Source organism: Chiloscyllium plagiosum, chromosome 22 (assembly GCF_004010195.1).
Source record: "Chiloscyllium plagiosum isolate BGI_BamShark_2017 chromosome 22, ASM401019v2, whole genome shotgun sequence".
In the NCBI taxonomy this organism is placed as follows: Eukaryota; Metazoa; Chordata; class Chondrichthyes; order Orectolobiformes; family Hemiscylliidae; genus Chiloscyllium; species Chiloscyllium plagiosum.
The window spans coordinates 12,434,448-12,451,312 of NC_057731.1; the positions used below are offsets into that span (position 1 = coordinate 12,434,448).

Genomic DNA, 16,865 nt, shown 5'->3' on the forward strand with positions numbered 1-16,865 from the left:
GCTGCTCTATCCCCACCCCCACCCTCCTCTAGCTTATCTCTCCACGCTTCAGGCTCTCTGCCTTTATTCCTGATGAAGGGCTTTTGCCTGAAACGTCGATTTCGAAGCTCCTCGGATGCTGCCTGAATTGCTGTGTTGTTCCAGCACCACTGATCCAGAATCTGGTTTCCAGCATCTGCAGTCATTGTTTTTACCTCCTTTATGCAGAGAGTTGTGATTGCATGGAATGTGTTGCTAGCTGTGGTGGTGGAAGCAGAGTCATTGGGGACATTTAAGTGACTGCTGTCCATTCACATGGACAGCAGTGAGTTGAGGGGTGCATAGGTTAAGTTACTATATTTTACATTAGGATTAAACCTCGGCACAACATTGTGAGCCAAAGGGCCTATTCTGTGCTGTACTTTTCTATGTTCTATCTGCAAATGCATATTCACCTCATAGACTTGTGTGCGCGTGCATGTGAAGGAGTGAATGTGTGTGTGGGGGAGAGTGTGCGCATGTGTCTTCGTCCATCCAAGTCCAACACTGGCACCTCTACAGCATGTTTATAACTGTCATTGGTAAAATTAAAGTTACAATGTGTGAATTATAAATTCCATCCTGCCATTGTGGCATCTAATAAAAGACAACTTGTAATGCGTCAAAGAGTTGTGTTGACACTAGTAGGATATTTGCACCTGTAGATGTGTTGAAAAAGGGTAGATCTGAAGGTTTATGGTGATAGCATATGATTTTAATTCATCTACATTGTGATACCGCGGTCAAAAAGAACAAATGCTGAGGTTTTTCACTAGTTCTGAATCAAATAAAATTGATTGTCATCATATTCTACATGTGCTTAATTTAGAGTTTGGTTTATGTAAATAACATTTATTAAATGTTTAGAGGGTGTCCTTATCTCCAGTCCAGTGTTCATTTAGAAGGCAAAAAAAGTGAAATGGATTTGATTGTACCTTATTGATAGATGGCTTTTGTGCTTTAAACTTTATCATGGCATTAGGTTAGATTTACAGACTAAACTAAAATCTGCTGCCATGAAACTGCAAAACAGTACTGTGTAATCTTCTAACAAATTCATTTCTGAACATATCTATTCCTTGACAAAATATAATGCAGACAAATGAGCTAATGTTAGTACTGCTTACCATATTCTTCTTTGACAGATATGAGTTAACCTAGTTCTTCTAGTTACAAATAGAATTACAGGTACACATGTGCAAATGCTACACGCTTATGTAAAATAAAGATCTTGGAAGAGCTAACTGAGCTGCATGATTTTAAGGGAGTTGCATAGCTATACACAGTGTAGCACAGTAATGTACGGATAAACGAATCATTTCGAGAATGGTTTCTTCATATCTTTGCACCCATGAAATGAGTATTTGGAAGATTAGCTTTGATAGTTTCAAGCTGGCAAATATATATTGGTAGACAATTTTGCAGGTCACCATCATGAATCTAAGTTTGTGAATGGTAACATTTTTTACAAATTTGCTTTCCTGAAGTGTTACTTCATTCATTCAAGCTATGAACAAGGATGTCATTCAGAATAAGATTTTCTTTCACAGAAGAAATTGTCTAGCAATATAAATAAGCAAGCCTGAAGTTATTGAAGGTATCCTGGAAGATATTTCATTAAGTTTAATTAACCATGTAGACATTATACAGAATTTTCAATCTGTTTAGAGCAAAAAAGATGGAGTTTTGAATGCAGCCAGAGCTTGGTGATTAATGAAAAGAGCAACATCGCGAAGGACTTGAAAATTGTTACCTAGTATACTGTATGCAGTAGACTCTTCTGATGATCATAGAGTCATTGAGATGTACAGCATGGAAACGGACCCTTCGGTCCAACCCATCCATACTGATCAAATGTCCCAACCCAATCTAGTCCCACCTGCCAGCACCTGGCCCATATCACTCCAAACCCTTCCTATTCAAATGCCCATCCAAATGCCTCTTAAATGTTGCAATTGTACCAGCCTCCATCACACTCTCTGGCAGCACATTCCATAATGTACCACCCTCTGTGTGGAAAAGGTTGCCCTTTATGTCTCTTTTATATCTTTCCCCACTCACCCTAATCTGTGCCCTCTAGTTCTGGACTCCTTGGCCCCAGGGAAAAGACTTTGTCTATTTACCCTATCCATGCCCCTCATTATTTTGTAAACCTCTATAAGGTCACCCCTGAGCCGCCTCCGCTCCAGGGAAACAGCCCAGCCTGTTCAGCCTCTCCCTATAGCTCAAATCCTCCAACCCTGGCAACATCCTTGTAAATCTTTTCTGAACCCTTTCAAGTTTCACAACATCTTTCCGATAGAAAGGAGACCAGAATTGCACTATTCCAACAGTGGTCTAACCAAAGTCCTGTACAGCTGCAACATGACCTCCTAACTCCTGTACTCAATACTCTGACCAATAAAAGAAAGCATACCAAAGGCCACCTACACTATCCTATCTACCTGCGACTCCACTTTCAAGGAGCTATGAACCTGCACTCCAAGGTCTCTTTGTTCAGCAACACTCCCTAGGACCTTAACATTAAGTGTATAAGTCCACTGTAGAGGAGTTCAACAGTGAGCTGTGTAGAAACTCTCTCTCTCTCTTTCTGCCCTTGAACTTCAACCTATGTTCCATTTATACTGATTTTTAAAGGGAGTTTTCTTATTGGGACTTTTATGTATATTCGTTCTGTATCCAAATGGCTAGTTCTCCCTGTATTCCATGAGATTTAACCTTGCTAATCAGTCTTCCATGGGGAACCTTGTCGAACGCCTTACTGAAGTCCATATAGATCACATCTACTGCTCTGCCTTCATCAATCCTCTTTGTTACTTCAAGAAACTCAATCAACTTTGTGAGACATGATTTCCCATGCACAAAGCCATGTTGACTATCCCAAATCAGTCCTTGCCTTTCCAAATGCATGTACATCCTGTCCCTCAGGATTCCCTCCCAACAACTTGCCCACCCTTCTTAAACAGTGGCACCACGTTAGCCAATCTCCAGTCTTCTGGCACCTCATCTGTGACTATCGATGATACAAATATCTCAGCAAGAGGCCCAGCAATCACTTCTCTAGCTTCCCACAGAGTTCTAGGGTACACCCGAACAAGTCCTGGAGATTTATCCACCTTTACGAGTTTCAAGACATCCAGCTCTTCCTCCTCTGTAATCTGGACATTTTTCAAGATGTCGCCATCTATTTCCCTGCATTCTATATCTTCCATATCCTTTTTCACAGTAAATACTGATGCAAAATACTCATTTAGTATCTCCCCCATTTTCTGCTGCTCCACACAACAGCCGCCTTGCTGATCTTTGAGGGGCCCTATTCTCTCCCTAGTTACCCTTTTGTCCTTATCGTATTTGTAAAAACCCTTTGGATTTTCCATAACTCAATTTGGCAAAGCTACCTCACGTCCCCTTTTTGCTCTCCTGATTTCCCTCTTAAGTATACTCCTACTGCCTTTATACTCTTCTAAGGATTCACTCGATCTATCCTGTCTATACCTTACATATGTTTCCTTCTTTTTCTTAATCAAACCCTCAATTTCTTCAGTCATCCAGCATTCCCTATACCTACCAGCCTTTCCTTTCACCCTAGCAGGAATATACTTTCTCTGGATCCTCGTTATCTCATTTCTGAAGGCTTCCCATTTTCCAGCCGTCCCTTTACCTGTGAACATCTGCCCCCTCTCTGATTTACAGTGTTTGCTTTAGGATGTAAAACAAATGGACTTATGAGTCCAGAAGTATGCTGGTTGACCGAGGTCCAATGTAATTGGAACTTAATGCAGGGAGTATACACATCACTGTTATAGTTTATTATGTAAGTAATTTATTCTGTAAATAATGCAATTTTACCTTAAGTGAAACTTAGCAGACAACCTTTTCACTCACACTCGCAACTAACTACTCAGACATCACAAAGATTGCAACAATACAGTAAATTTTCAGTATTTCGGGTATATAATTTTTGTAGTTTATCGGAGGTGCCAGTTCATAACATACTGGTTAAAACAAAGTTTGCTGTACATCATCTGGAAATGGTTAATGATGCCCCTTCAACCCACCTAATCAACAAATTGATGAAACTGGGGTAAAAGTGTAGGTTGAGGTTGTCAAACAGACATGCATTTAGTGTTGCAGAAATAGCGGAGCAATGTGAATTCTCGAAACCAGATAATGCTGAAAAAGACTGAAGAAGATTTCAGTGAATGAAGAAAATAACTTGAGCTTCAACTTGAGCTTTAACTGATTAGATTTGCTGAAAGACAGACTTGCTTCTCTACACAGGAGGTTATGTGATTACACATTCTGCGCTTGTTTTTTGCCTTTTTTGAATGAAAGTAAAATCGGCAAGTTGATATCAGGAATTTATTCAATGAAACAATCAGAACAAGTACGAGGGCCCAATCTCCTATGCCTGCTGCATTTCCAGGGACCCATTTAAGGGATGCTGAGGATTCATTTTAACTGTTACAGCAGTCTGGTATTGTATGATTTGCTTGGGTGTACCACAATTCAAATTTCAAATGGTTTCTTATAACCTTCAATGTTTCCAGCCTGTATGACATCGGTCTCTCTGTTCGCAATGTGGAGAAGTTGGTGTTGGACTGGGGTGGACAAAGTTAAAAATCACACAACACCAGGTTATACTCCAATAGGTTTATTTGGAAGCTTGAGCTTTCAGAGCACTGCTCCTTCAGGTACCTGATGAAGGAGCAATGCTTTGAAAGCTAGTGCTTTCAAATAAACCTGTTGGACTATAAACTGGTGTTGTGATTTTTAACTATCTCTATTCACAGTCAACTTAGTTCTCATGGGCACCACTAAATGTTATTGGTGTTTGAAAAACAGTAATCTGAGTTAGGAAATTTAGAATGTCATTTCTTTTCCCCTTAATTGAGCAATTCCATTACATTGCCATCACATGGTTGATCATCAAAACTCTATTTTAAGAAGAAGCCGTTATCCGCTTTGGACCTTCCTTGGCAGTGGACCCAATTTGTTTTGACTTCTGATCACACTAGGATCATCTGATGTGGTTAACACAATTCATTGCTATTCCCCTGGCAGTCTGCTGAAAGCTGTAGTTGGCGCCAAGGGTAACAGTTCTTCCTCTTTCATGTGATGGGTGTTGTATAAAAGGTAGAATGAGGAATCACTCCATTCAGTACAACTAGTGTGTTAATGGTTTACCCTTCAGAGGCGCAAATACTTTGAGTCAGATTGCTGCTTTATTTCTCAATGTTTGTAAACTCGTAGGCTAATACAAATGATAGCAGCATGATAACAAGTTTATGCCAAGTGGTATTTAACTTATCAGAGCTTGATAAATTGTTGCTCAGAGTGCTAGCATTTGTTTCCATAATTTGATGTGAAGGTAATAGATGGATTAACTGTCAGGTGCTTATCTAGAAATAGCGGTGAGACAGCCTTTTTTAGAAGAATACAAAAGGAGGACAAATGTTAAAATTTACGTAAATGTTTAGAGTTGTAGATAGAGTTGATATTTCAAGAACAGATGCCTACTTTGTAGTGATTAGTAGAGGTTCTCACTGGCAAGAAAACGAGCTTGTCTCTTAAACTAAGTTCCCTAATCTTTTTGTTTTGCTTTCTTTCTTATTGTTTTCTATTTAGTATGTTTCCTTCCTTTTCAGATAAACAAAGTTGATTTTTTTTACTGCCTTGGCCATATTCAGATTGGGATCATTCGAGTTTCGCACCAAGTATGTTGTAACTAAGTTTGATATATTTTATTAACTTTATTCTATTAAGTTATATGTTACCTTTCGTTATAGCTTCTGCTTGTAGTTGTTGACTACTTATTGTTTAGTGATAAAATGTCATCCAAATATCAATAGCGATGTTTGCTAAGATATATCTCCTTTTATTTCACTTGCAGGAATTTTAATTAGCATTATTATATACATCTCCACATTTACTGCTGCTTGTTTTTGTATAAAATACTACTGGGATTCAAGCTGGTAGCAGCAGTTAATTTTTCTTTCAAAGCTTATTTATGTTTACAGCTGTTTTGTACAGTACATTTTAGGAAAATCAACATTATATTTACTTTATAACTTTCAAAAGATTGCATTGATTCTGCAGCTGTCACCTGTTGCAGGATTAATGTCTTTGTAATTGTCCATAGAGTTTGTCTTGCTTGAAAGAAGTAATCTCAAAAGATCATCCAATTGTCAATATAGTGTTTTAACTGTTAGCGAATTGGAAAATTAAATGTTACTTATTATCATTGTCGTACACCATAGAATGACGTCATTTGGTCAATTTTTCCTGTGCTGACTCTTTGAAAGATTTTGTCCATTTACTCCTACTCCCTTGTTCTTTCCTCCATAGCCCTGGATTTTTTTTTCCCTGTGACAAACACATATCCAATTCTCCTTTTGGAGTTATGACTAAATCTGCTTCCACCACCCCTTCAGATAGTGAATTAATGAAGTTTTTAGAATTTCATTTTGCCTAATTTTGCATATATAATATAAACCTGATCTTTTAATAACATCTGGTTCCCTACAGTGTGACCATTGGTGATTTATCTGAGTGGCTTCACTTTCACCACAATGTAAATTGTTTGTTTGGTTTTGATAAATAAGTCAATTTTGTGTACTTTTTTTTTTGCAGATCAAAGATGAGCCTTCTGTTTTTTGCGCTGTTGTTTCTAATGAAAGATGAGTGTGTGTGCAAAAAGATTCTGGTAACCCCACATCAGTTGAAGGTGGACCCTGAAGCATTTATGAATATTGTAAGTTGCTAATTTAGGTGACAATAAATTTCCAACAAGATTGCTCAGCATTAATACATAAAACTGATACTTAAAAAATGTATTTCATTTCTACTTTCTGTGGAAATGCATGGTTTTGAAACTTTTTCAAAGTGCTTGTAAAGTTATATGTAGTGTCATGGACATATCGTATGTACATTATAAGGTGAAGGAAATGTTATTCCAGAAATTCTGATATTGCACTTGTTTCCCCCCGTTATCTCATCTTCAATTTTCTTGCAGGGCAGGATTCCATTGGTTTTGTTCGAAATATCTCTTGATATAAAGGACAGGGTAAATAGATAAACAATATATATGTCAATCTCTCAGTCCCTAATGAGTTGGCGTCAAATTAAAATTACTCAGCAGGAGAGGTTAGCAGAGATGTTCTTATATTGGATTGGAGTTCTTTGCCATAATCAAGGTAGAAGTAATTGAATAATTAGTTGAAGCAGAGGAAGATGGATAATCTTAGACTACTGGGGAAGAAGGCAGAGTAAAGGAACTAGTTAGGAACTAGAAGAAGTTCCACAGGGTTGAGGCAAACTCTAAATCCTGTTGATTCAGATTTTCTTGCCAATTGTTCATCAAATTGCAGAGGGCATCAAAGCTGAACCTTGTATTCTGGGTTCTGTACACATTCTCTACACCTATTTCCAAAAGAGTTCATGTTTTGTGATCCAAACAGGTATTCCTGGCTGAAGTTTGCCTTCTCTCACCCAGGGGTACATTGACCAGCTATCACAAACTGAAGAAGCTGCTAATCAGGGCTCACTGAACTATACAATGTTCTCACTTATTTATATTCTTGAAAAATAATTTAGAGAACATAAACAGGAGTATTTTTCAGTAACGTGTGTTTAATGGCTCCCATAGACAGCACACAAAGATACTTAGTGAAGATCGAGGTCAAATGATGAACACAGGCTAACCAGCACTCTGAGTGCAATTGCATTTCTCCAATCACACCCTCTTTCTTCAGAAAAATCTTCTAAAACTTGCATACACTATCATTTCCTTCTTCACATTGCTCAAGTTAGCAATGTCCATGATGACCACGAAAATCGTCATTTGTCAACCAAAGTGTGCTCACTTTCAGTTCAACTTGCATCTGTTTCCTCACGTGCATTGCATACATCGCCTTTAAATTGTGCTGGTCTCCTAACTATACACATGCACACTGTTATTGACTATTCCTCTGGTATCTACTCATTCCTTCACTGATGTGTGCCATTCTTGTGACAACATTGTTGATGTGATCAGTGTTGTTGTTGATCCATTTCTATTGCTGGAGCGTAATGGAATTCTGAATCTAATGGCCATTCTGTCTTCTGTGCAGGTGATGAGATCACTTCTTCGTGATCTGCACCACCTGCATAGAATACAGAATGGCCATTAGATTCAGAATCTAGATTCAGATCACTTCTTTGTGATCTGCTTTTGGCAGTGAAGGCACACCTTCTCTTGTATATAGAATCTGTGGCTACCATCACTTGTTAACTATGTTGAATCAAAGTGACAACTATTCCACATAGGCCTGAAGTTGTCACATGGGCTGAATTTTGTTGAGAGCGTTGTACATTTGCACTGTGACTGGTTTTCTGGTGCTTGGCTCTGGCAATGACTTAGCAGTTCTATCAAATCAAAATTTGACTCTGTTGTTTCACATTGTTTTTGTCACTCAAACTTAGTATTTTTGGCTTCAGTAGTTTTTTTTTGCTGTTGGAAGAGTAGTTTATATTCAGCATGACATTGGTCTTTGAATTGAACTACTTTTCATTTCCTCAGTAGGTGTTTCTTCACTCGAATTGTCTTACACAAACCTGTTCTGGATTTGCTTGATTTATTTTTTGTTTCGGATCCCTTTGTTCATTATGCTTAGTTTTTTTTAATGTTTCTGATACCTTTGATGATAATCATTGCTGTCTCAGTCTTTCCATTAGACTACAAATAATTTGGAAATGATGTGAGATGTTGAATTTCCCAATCCTTATAAAGCGGCTGAATTATTTGCTTGTGGATTGAGGTCTGTTGTTGGTTATCGCCATGCATGAATGCAGTAATGACTGAAGTGTGCTTTCAGGCATTCTACAATCCCACTGGTCAGAATAGTAGTCAACAAGTTCTTATGAGTGTGAAGAGGTCTATTCTAAGCTTCATCTATGATTTATTTGGGGTGTCATGTGTCACAAATGGTTTGAGTATGCTAAGCCTGGTATTTGTTCCAAGCACTGCAGTGCAGTGCCTGGTTGTGTCCTTAATCTCATTGCTCATGCTTGGCCAATGTAGCACTTCACTCACATTTCTTAGACTATACTCAATTCCTGGTGATTTGCATGGATGTGCTTCCAGATTTCCCCTCATCACCTTGTAGGGATTGGGATAATTAACTCTATTTCCTTTGTACAAGACACTATTTGTGCTATCTGTTCATCTCTGTACGCCCAGCGCTCTCTTGCAACCACAGTTGTGTCTTTGATGGTTTTAGGTCATCTATCAACATTTCTTTCTGCAGCACTTGGAGAATTGCATCCTTTTGCACCGTTTTGAGTAAGGTGCTAATCTTCCACATTGATTGTCACTGCAGGGTAAATGACTTCTAAAGAGTTTTTCTAGCTGTTTTTTAAATTGAATCTGAAAGATTTCACATTTCTTGATTCTGCAGCATTCTTTATAGGGAGGAATCAACTTGAAACATGTTGACTGTGTACATCTGCTTCCCTTGCTTGTAATTCACATCCAGATATCTCTACAAGTGAAGTAATGAGCTTTATTTTGGATAATTAGGAGCAGTTAGAAACAGCTTGAGAAAGATACTTTCAAAAGGCTGGTTGGGGATGTATTGGTACTATATTGTTCCTAAGCAAGTATTGATTAGAGAATTCACAAGCAAAGACAATGTCCAAGAACTGAAAACAAAGAACTGTGGGTGCTGGATATCTGAATTAAAAACAGAAATAATTGGACATACTCGGCAGATCTGGCAGTATGTTTTACCTCAGCCAAGGATTTCCCAACCCCTATGGTTGTCAGGGCCCTCAGTCAAGTCCAATCTATCTCCCACATTTCTGCCCTCACTGCTTGTCATCCACTGTCCACAGAACTGATGGGGTTTCCCAATCCTCATTTACTAGGTAAAAAAAATGACTGCAGATGCTGGAAACCAGAGTCTAGATTAGATTGGTGCTGGAAAAGCACAGCAGTTCAGGCAGCATCGGAGGAGCAGGAAAATTGACGTTTCGGGTAAAAGCCCTTCATCAGAAATACAGTATTCCTGATGAAGGGCTTTTGCCCGAAATGTCGATTTTTTTATTTTTTGTTTTTTTTTTGCTCCTGAACTGCTGTGCTTTTCCAGCACCATTCTAATCTATATGCTCATTTTTTGCCCAACCAGTATCCACAAACTGCCATTTATGTCACTCCCAGTGGGATGCCACCACCAGGCACACATTCACCTCTCCGCCCTTGTCAACCTTCCACAGGACTGTTCCCTCTGGAACATGCTGGTCCACTCCTCTTCTGCTGCACCTTCCCAAGCAATTGCAGAAGGTACAATACCTGCCTGTTTACTTCCTTCCTCCTCACCATCCTTAACCACCTTTCAGGTGAAGTAGTGGTTTTACCTACACTTCATTCAATCTAGTCTACTGTAGACACTGCTGACAATACGTTCTCCTCTACATAGTGGAACACCTACATTCTGACTGCAAAAGTGACTCGAATTTCCAGTTGCCTACCTCTTCAACACTGTTCCTGGCCAACATCTTTCTCATCACTGACGAAGGGTTTATGCCTGAAACTTTGATTCTTCTGCTGCTTGGATGCTGCCTGACCTGCTGTGCTTTTCCAGTGCCACACTTTGATCTCCAGCATCTGCCGTCCTTATATTCTCCTTCTAGCTTCAACATCTCTGTTAGTCTTGCTGCAATGCTCTAGTGAAGCTCTGTGTAAGCTGGAAGGAGAGCATCTCACTTTCTGCTTGGAAATCTTGCAGTCTTTTGGACGAGACATAAAATTCAATAATTTTAGGGCCTGAGCACCACCTTCCATGTCCTTCCCTAACCCCTATGCACCAGGCCTTGTCATTTACATGGGCTATCATTACCACAGCTAACCCGTTTTCACCCATGAAGAATCTGATTTAGTATCTTTCCTTCCTCTCGCGCTCACCATTATTCATTAGGAGAAAGTGAGGACTGCAGTTGCTGGAATTCAGTGTGGTGCTGGAAAAGCACAGCCAGTTGGGCAGCATCCAAGGAGCAGGAGAGTCGATCTTTTGAGCATAAGCACCACACTTTTTGACTCACCATTACTCATTCCTTTGTCTGCCCACCTGCTGTTTTCTCTCTCTGGTTCCATCTCCACCTGTCATTTATTCATCTTCATTGTCTCTTCATTCGAATGCAACTAGTTGGATCGTGCTACATTAGAATTGCCCAAGTCTGTCTTACTGGAGTCACACTGGAACGTGACTTTGTCATTGACGTCATAGTAAAGGGAATCCTCATTTAACATTGCACTGCTTAACATTATTTTTGCTTAACATTGCCTTGCCTTGGAATGCAGCAACCATTCTCGTGTCTTGTTTCTTACCTTCAGGCTCCCGGCTTCGATTTCCTTTTGCTTCTGGTTCTGCCCATGGGTGCTTACTGCCCACTTGAAATGAAACAGAGGCCTAAGCCGTCATCTATGTGCAGACATCAGTCAATGCAGATAATCCTGGGAGTCCGCTCAACTTTTGCCATGAGATGGAGTGTGGTCAAGCTTAGTGTTGTAGAATATTACATTTTTACTTAATTTTAAAATACTTTGTTTGATTTACCAATGTGGGAATTTGTGGCACAGGCATAATGTTTTAAATTTTTTTTGTTAAAGATGCAGAACAGAAGCTAAGTCAAGTTTTAGCATTGATTCCTATGGGAACATCTGAGATTGGCGATAAATTCTTGAGCAAATTTCTGTCCCCTTAGCAGTTGGATTTTGTTATGAGAGTACCCAAGACAATCCTATTTGTGCACACTCATAAGATTCAACTGAATCCTATTAGTGCTGTCACTTGCTGATATCCCCTTGAGCTCTGTTGAACAAATATCATTCATTCAATGTTGGCTCCCTGAGGGCAGGACCATTTTTATCCACCCAGTTGCAGACTTTTTTTATGACTTTGCTATTTCTTTCAGTAGCTATCTCTTCAACTCAAGCTCTCTGTTTTCAGTTGCACCTCTGTGGCACCATGTTGCATGCTCTAAGCAGTTAATATCTGCCACACACTGCGCATTAAGGTGTTTACAGCAGAGGTTGAGATCACATGACTACAAGTCAGCCAATACAGAAAGAGTACAATTGCGGTTTTCCAAACAGGGCAGTTGTATGAACTCTTGGAATGCTTTTTGAAATAACTCCACAGAAGCCAAATTAACAACCCCAATCAGATAACTCCTATTCTGAGGTCCACCTGGCTGACCTTGTTACAATCATGACACTTGTATCGCATAGAAACGTACAAAGATGCTATACAGTACCAGGGGAGATCGTGAAGACAGCTCAACCTTGAGGTGACAGTGGCTCCCTCAGGATTTGAGTGCTATTGGGATAAAGTAGGGGCAAAAATAGATTCCCATCAATGGAGATACCCATCACTGACCAAGTCTTGGCATTTGATGTTGAATTAAGTTACAGATCTGTTAGTTCATTTGAGTGGAATCAGCACTTTTAGTATAATGGTTTAACAGTAATACAGCTGTCAAGAGAGGTACTTTTCTTTGCATATAGTGGTTCCATTCATTTAGATACAAGCTGCTAGTAGTTTTGAATAAACTTTTGCTCAAAATCATTGCAAGTCCAATAATTCTAACAATATTTGATCTTTTGGAGCACGAGCCCTCGGGTTTTTCATTGATTCATTACTGATGTATTTCCGTTAATTATTCTGGGTATTACAGCTTTCACAATGTTCTGACCCAGCCAGTGTCTTTTTATTTTCACTTCCATGTTTTTGCTTTCCAATTTTTAAAAGAAGGTGACTAATTGTGCTTTCTGCTTTCTCAGCCTCAGCTTATCTCCTACCATGGTTACCCAAGTGAAGAGTATGATGTGGTGACTGAAGATGGATATATCCTCAGCGTAAACAGAATTCCTCATGGACTGGCAGGAACTAATGAAGGTAACTGCTAGATGGTAATTTGGTGGTTTCAGTAAGAAGTGTTTAAATTCAATACACTGAGGTTACACATTTTTCAGCTCTAATTCATTTTGAACTCTAATTCAAAGCTCATTCATTGGATTGTATATCCTGTTTTGATGCTGAAAGCAAGATTTGTACTTTTTTGAGATAATGGTAAAATATTGCTGTGTTATGAACTGCAAGTAACATATCTATCTAAAAGCAATAGTAAACTGCTTATTTCGAGTCTTACATTAAACATACAGAAGGCAAACAGTGCAGGTTTTGTGTACCTATAGATAAATTTATTGCTGACAGTAAAAAGATGTTGGCAGAATATGGAGCAGAACCTTTGGAATGGCTTACAACAACTACTTGGACTGTTCAAGAAAGAGTTTAAAAAAAACGTATCTAATTGCAAGATAGGGGTGTTTAGGGAGGGACTTGGGAGAAGGGTGCTTGGGGATTGAGGAGATCCTCAAAACAGAGGATTTCTGAAGTTGCAGGTGAGACTGTAATGCAACCAAGAAGCAAACTTAAACTCATTATTATTTTGAATGAATCTGATGAACTGGATTTACCCAAAAATTACATGCCAGTGATAATTTGCCATTCCAAACTCATTAGATTAGATTAGATTTCCCACTGTGTGGAAACAGGCCCTTCGACCCAACAAGTCCACACCAACCCTCCGAAGATTAACCTCCCCAGACCCATTTCCCTCTGACTAATGTACCTAACACCATGGGCAATTTAGCATTGCCAATTCACCTGACCTGCACATCTTTGGGCTGTGGGAGGAAACCAGAGCACCCGGAGGAAACCCACGCAGACACTGGGAGAATATGCAAACTCCACACAGTTGCCCAAGACTAGAATCGAACCCAGGTCCCTGGCGCTGTGAGGCTGCTGCGAATGGGAGTATTAAAAGTTTCACTTGCATGTAAATAGAGGGTTTCATTCTTTAACACATTCATGAGATGCAAGTGTTGGTCACATTTTTAGCATTTATAGCCCATCTCTAGCTGCCCTTCAGGAAGTAGCAATGCAAAATGACAAAAGATAACATTGGAATTACAAAAAAGGAAGTGAGAATAAAGGAAAAATATTAACTTTCTAAATATAGAATATTAATTAATCCCTTGGAAATCAATAAATTGTGCACTGAAAGAAGGAACTTGTTTGCATTTTATATTGCGTTTCATGGCCAATGGTGAACTCCTTATTAAAATGCTGAGCAATGTCACAACAGATTTACACATAGCAAATCCCTGAAACAGCAATGAGATAAATGACCACTTAACCTGCGTGGTAATATGGATGGAGGAGTAAATGTTGGTTAGTGACTCTGTTCCATTAATAGTGCTATTGGAACTCTGTCTACCTGCAAAAGCAGGATAGGCATCACCTCTGCCAGTGTAGCCCCCTCTGCAGAAGCAGTGTGGCAACCTGAATTGTGTTCAATGTTTCTGAATTGTGCCTTGTACCCTCAACCTTTTCGTTTAGGGATGGAAGTATTTCCAGCCAGTGAGAACCGATTTGGTTTTACACTTCAGGTTCCTTCACATTCCTCCTGTCCCCACTTCTTCTGCTCCTAATCTAGTTCATTGGCCTTGTTGTGCATGTAATAGGACCAATGGATTTCCTGGTAATTGGTCAATGAAGGACTCTCTATCCAATATATTTTCAGGTTCAACAATAATAAATTGTCAAGTTTTATTACCTTTTTACAAAAAGATTTTAACAATATCTGGAGATTAGTATATTGGGTTGATAGGATATTTTGAAATATGACATAAGGTATGAATCTGAAGCTTTATCTCAAATGATAATTATTAAAATTGTGATGTATAAAAATATTGTGCAATTTGAATGTTAAAAAAAAGCTGAATTACACGTTAAAATTCTTGTATCTATTATTTCCTCAAACCAAACTGCAATTGAGACAAATCATCACAAAGTAAATTACAAAAGAATATATTTATAAGCTTGTGTCTGTGCTAAGTGTTAAATTCCACCCGATTTGTCCCAGTATAACCTTCAATTACCTTTTGCTTGGATTCCTGTCTGGACACCAGACTACGCCTGGGTTTCATCTTTTTTTGTTGTTCTCACACGTTCTTCTGTGATATTACTGGGTGGCAGTCTCCACATGCATATTGCCTCAAATACACAATATGTATTGTGGCGGAGCCAGACGACTTGGGCAGACCAAAACCCCCCTCACTTTTAAAAATGCTAACTTTGAAGAAAATCTTTTGACAATGTCTATTCATTTCTTCTATTTATTTCAATACTAACTTTAAAATCACACAACGCCAGGTTACAGTCCAACATGTTTATTTGGAAGTACCAGCTTTGGAGCACTGCTTCTTCCAGGTAACTAGTGGGGGGCATGATCATTAGACACAGAATTTATAACAAAAGATCAGTATCATGTACTTAACAGCAATCTAAGTTTGTTCAATATATCATTTTAAGACTTTCATCTTTTAGAATGAGTTGCAGGTAAATATGTAAATCCCAGAACTACTTTTACGTCACATTCTCAAAATAACTTAAGGTTTTATATAAAAAAAAGTGACATCTCAACTCAGGCATTATATTAAAGGCGTGAAGTTAGAGTCTGTCTGTATTCCAATCTTGAGTCAAATTTGTTCTATTTGTGGGCGGCACGGTGGCACAGTGGTTAGCACTGCTGCCTCACAGTGCCAGAGACCCGGGTTCAATTCCCGCCTCAGGCGACTGACTGTGTGGAGTTTGCACGTTCTCCCCGTGTCTGCGTGAGTTTCCTCTGGGTGCTCCGGTTTCCTCCCACAGTCCAAAGATGTGCAGGTCAGGTGAATTGGCCATGCTAAATTGCCCATAGCGTTAGGTAAAGGGGTAAATATAGGGGATTGGGTGGGTTGCGCTTCGGCGGGTCGGTGTGGACTTGTTGGGCCGAAGGGCCTGTTTCCACGCTATAATGTAATGTAATCTAAAAAAATGTAATTTCCAAAGTAGGAATTTATAAAATGTTATATGGATTGACTGCCTGCAGGTTGTGTGCATCATGAGCAAGAGTAGAGTGTATCTGCAAATGCAAATTCACCCCATAGACTTTTGAATGTGTGTGAGGGAGAGAGAGCGAGAGTTTGTGTGAGTGCACATGAGACTGTGTGTGTGTGTGTGTGTGTGTGTGTGTGAGCATGACAGAGTATAAGCCTGTGAGAGGCTGTGTGTATGTATAAGAGTGTGTATGCTTGTGTGTGAGTGTGTATAGTGTAGTGGGGTCACCTGTACAGCCTTTGTGTGGAGCCGCAGAAAATGGGGGAGATACTAAATGAATATTTTGCATCAGTATTTACTGTGGCAAAGGGTATGGAAGATACAGACTCTAGGGAAATAGATGGTGACATCTTGAAAAATGTCCAGATTACAGACGAGGAAGTGCTGGATGTCTTGAAACGGGTAAACATGGATAAATCCCCAGGACCTGATCAGGTGTACCTGAGAACTCGTGTACCAACTGGAGGTTGGCAAACGTGGTGCCACTGTTTAAGAAGGGCGGTAAAGACACCAGGGAACTATAGGCCAGAGAGCCTGACCTCAGTGGTGGGCAAGTTGTTGGAGGGAATCCTGAGGGACAGGATGTACATGTATTTAGAAAGGCAAGGACTGATTAGGGATAGTCAACATGGCTTTGTGCATGGGAAATCATGTCTCACAAAGTTAATTGAGCTTTTTGAAGAAGTAACAAAGAGGATTGATGAAGGCAGAGCAGTAGATGTGATCTATATGAACTTCAGTAAGGTGTTCGACAAGGTCCCCCATGGGAGACTGATTAGCAAGGTTAGATCTCATGGAATACAGGGAGAACAAGCCATTTGGTTACAGAACTGGCTCAAAGGTAGAAGACAGAGGGTGGTGGTA

At 39.5% G+C, this 16,865-nt stretch overlaps 1 protein-coding gene across 2 annotated transcripts in view; it reads left to right on the forward strand.

Annotated features, from left to right (window-relative positions):
• lipf (lipase, gastric) overlaps positions 1-16,865 on the forward strand; it is a 47,545-nt gene that overhangs the window by 7,555 nt on the left and 23,125 nt on the right. Inside the window, exons 2-4 of one of the 2 annotated variants that reach the window (XM_043712403.1) lie at positions 5,667-5,735; positions 6,652-6,772; positions 12,839-12,953. In XM_043712403.1, coding sequence (XP_043568338.1) covers positions 6,659-6,772; positions 12,839-12,953 — 229 coding nt within the window. In that variant the 5' untranslated portion in view covers positions 5,667-5,735; positions 6,652-6,658. The remainder of the gene's footprint in view (positions 1-5,666; positions 5,736-6,651; positions 6,773-12,838; positions 12,954-16,865) is intronic. The other variant, XM_043712404.1, reaches the window with a different exon arrangement.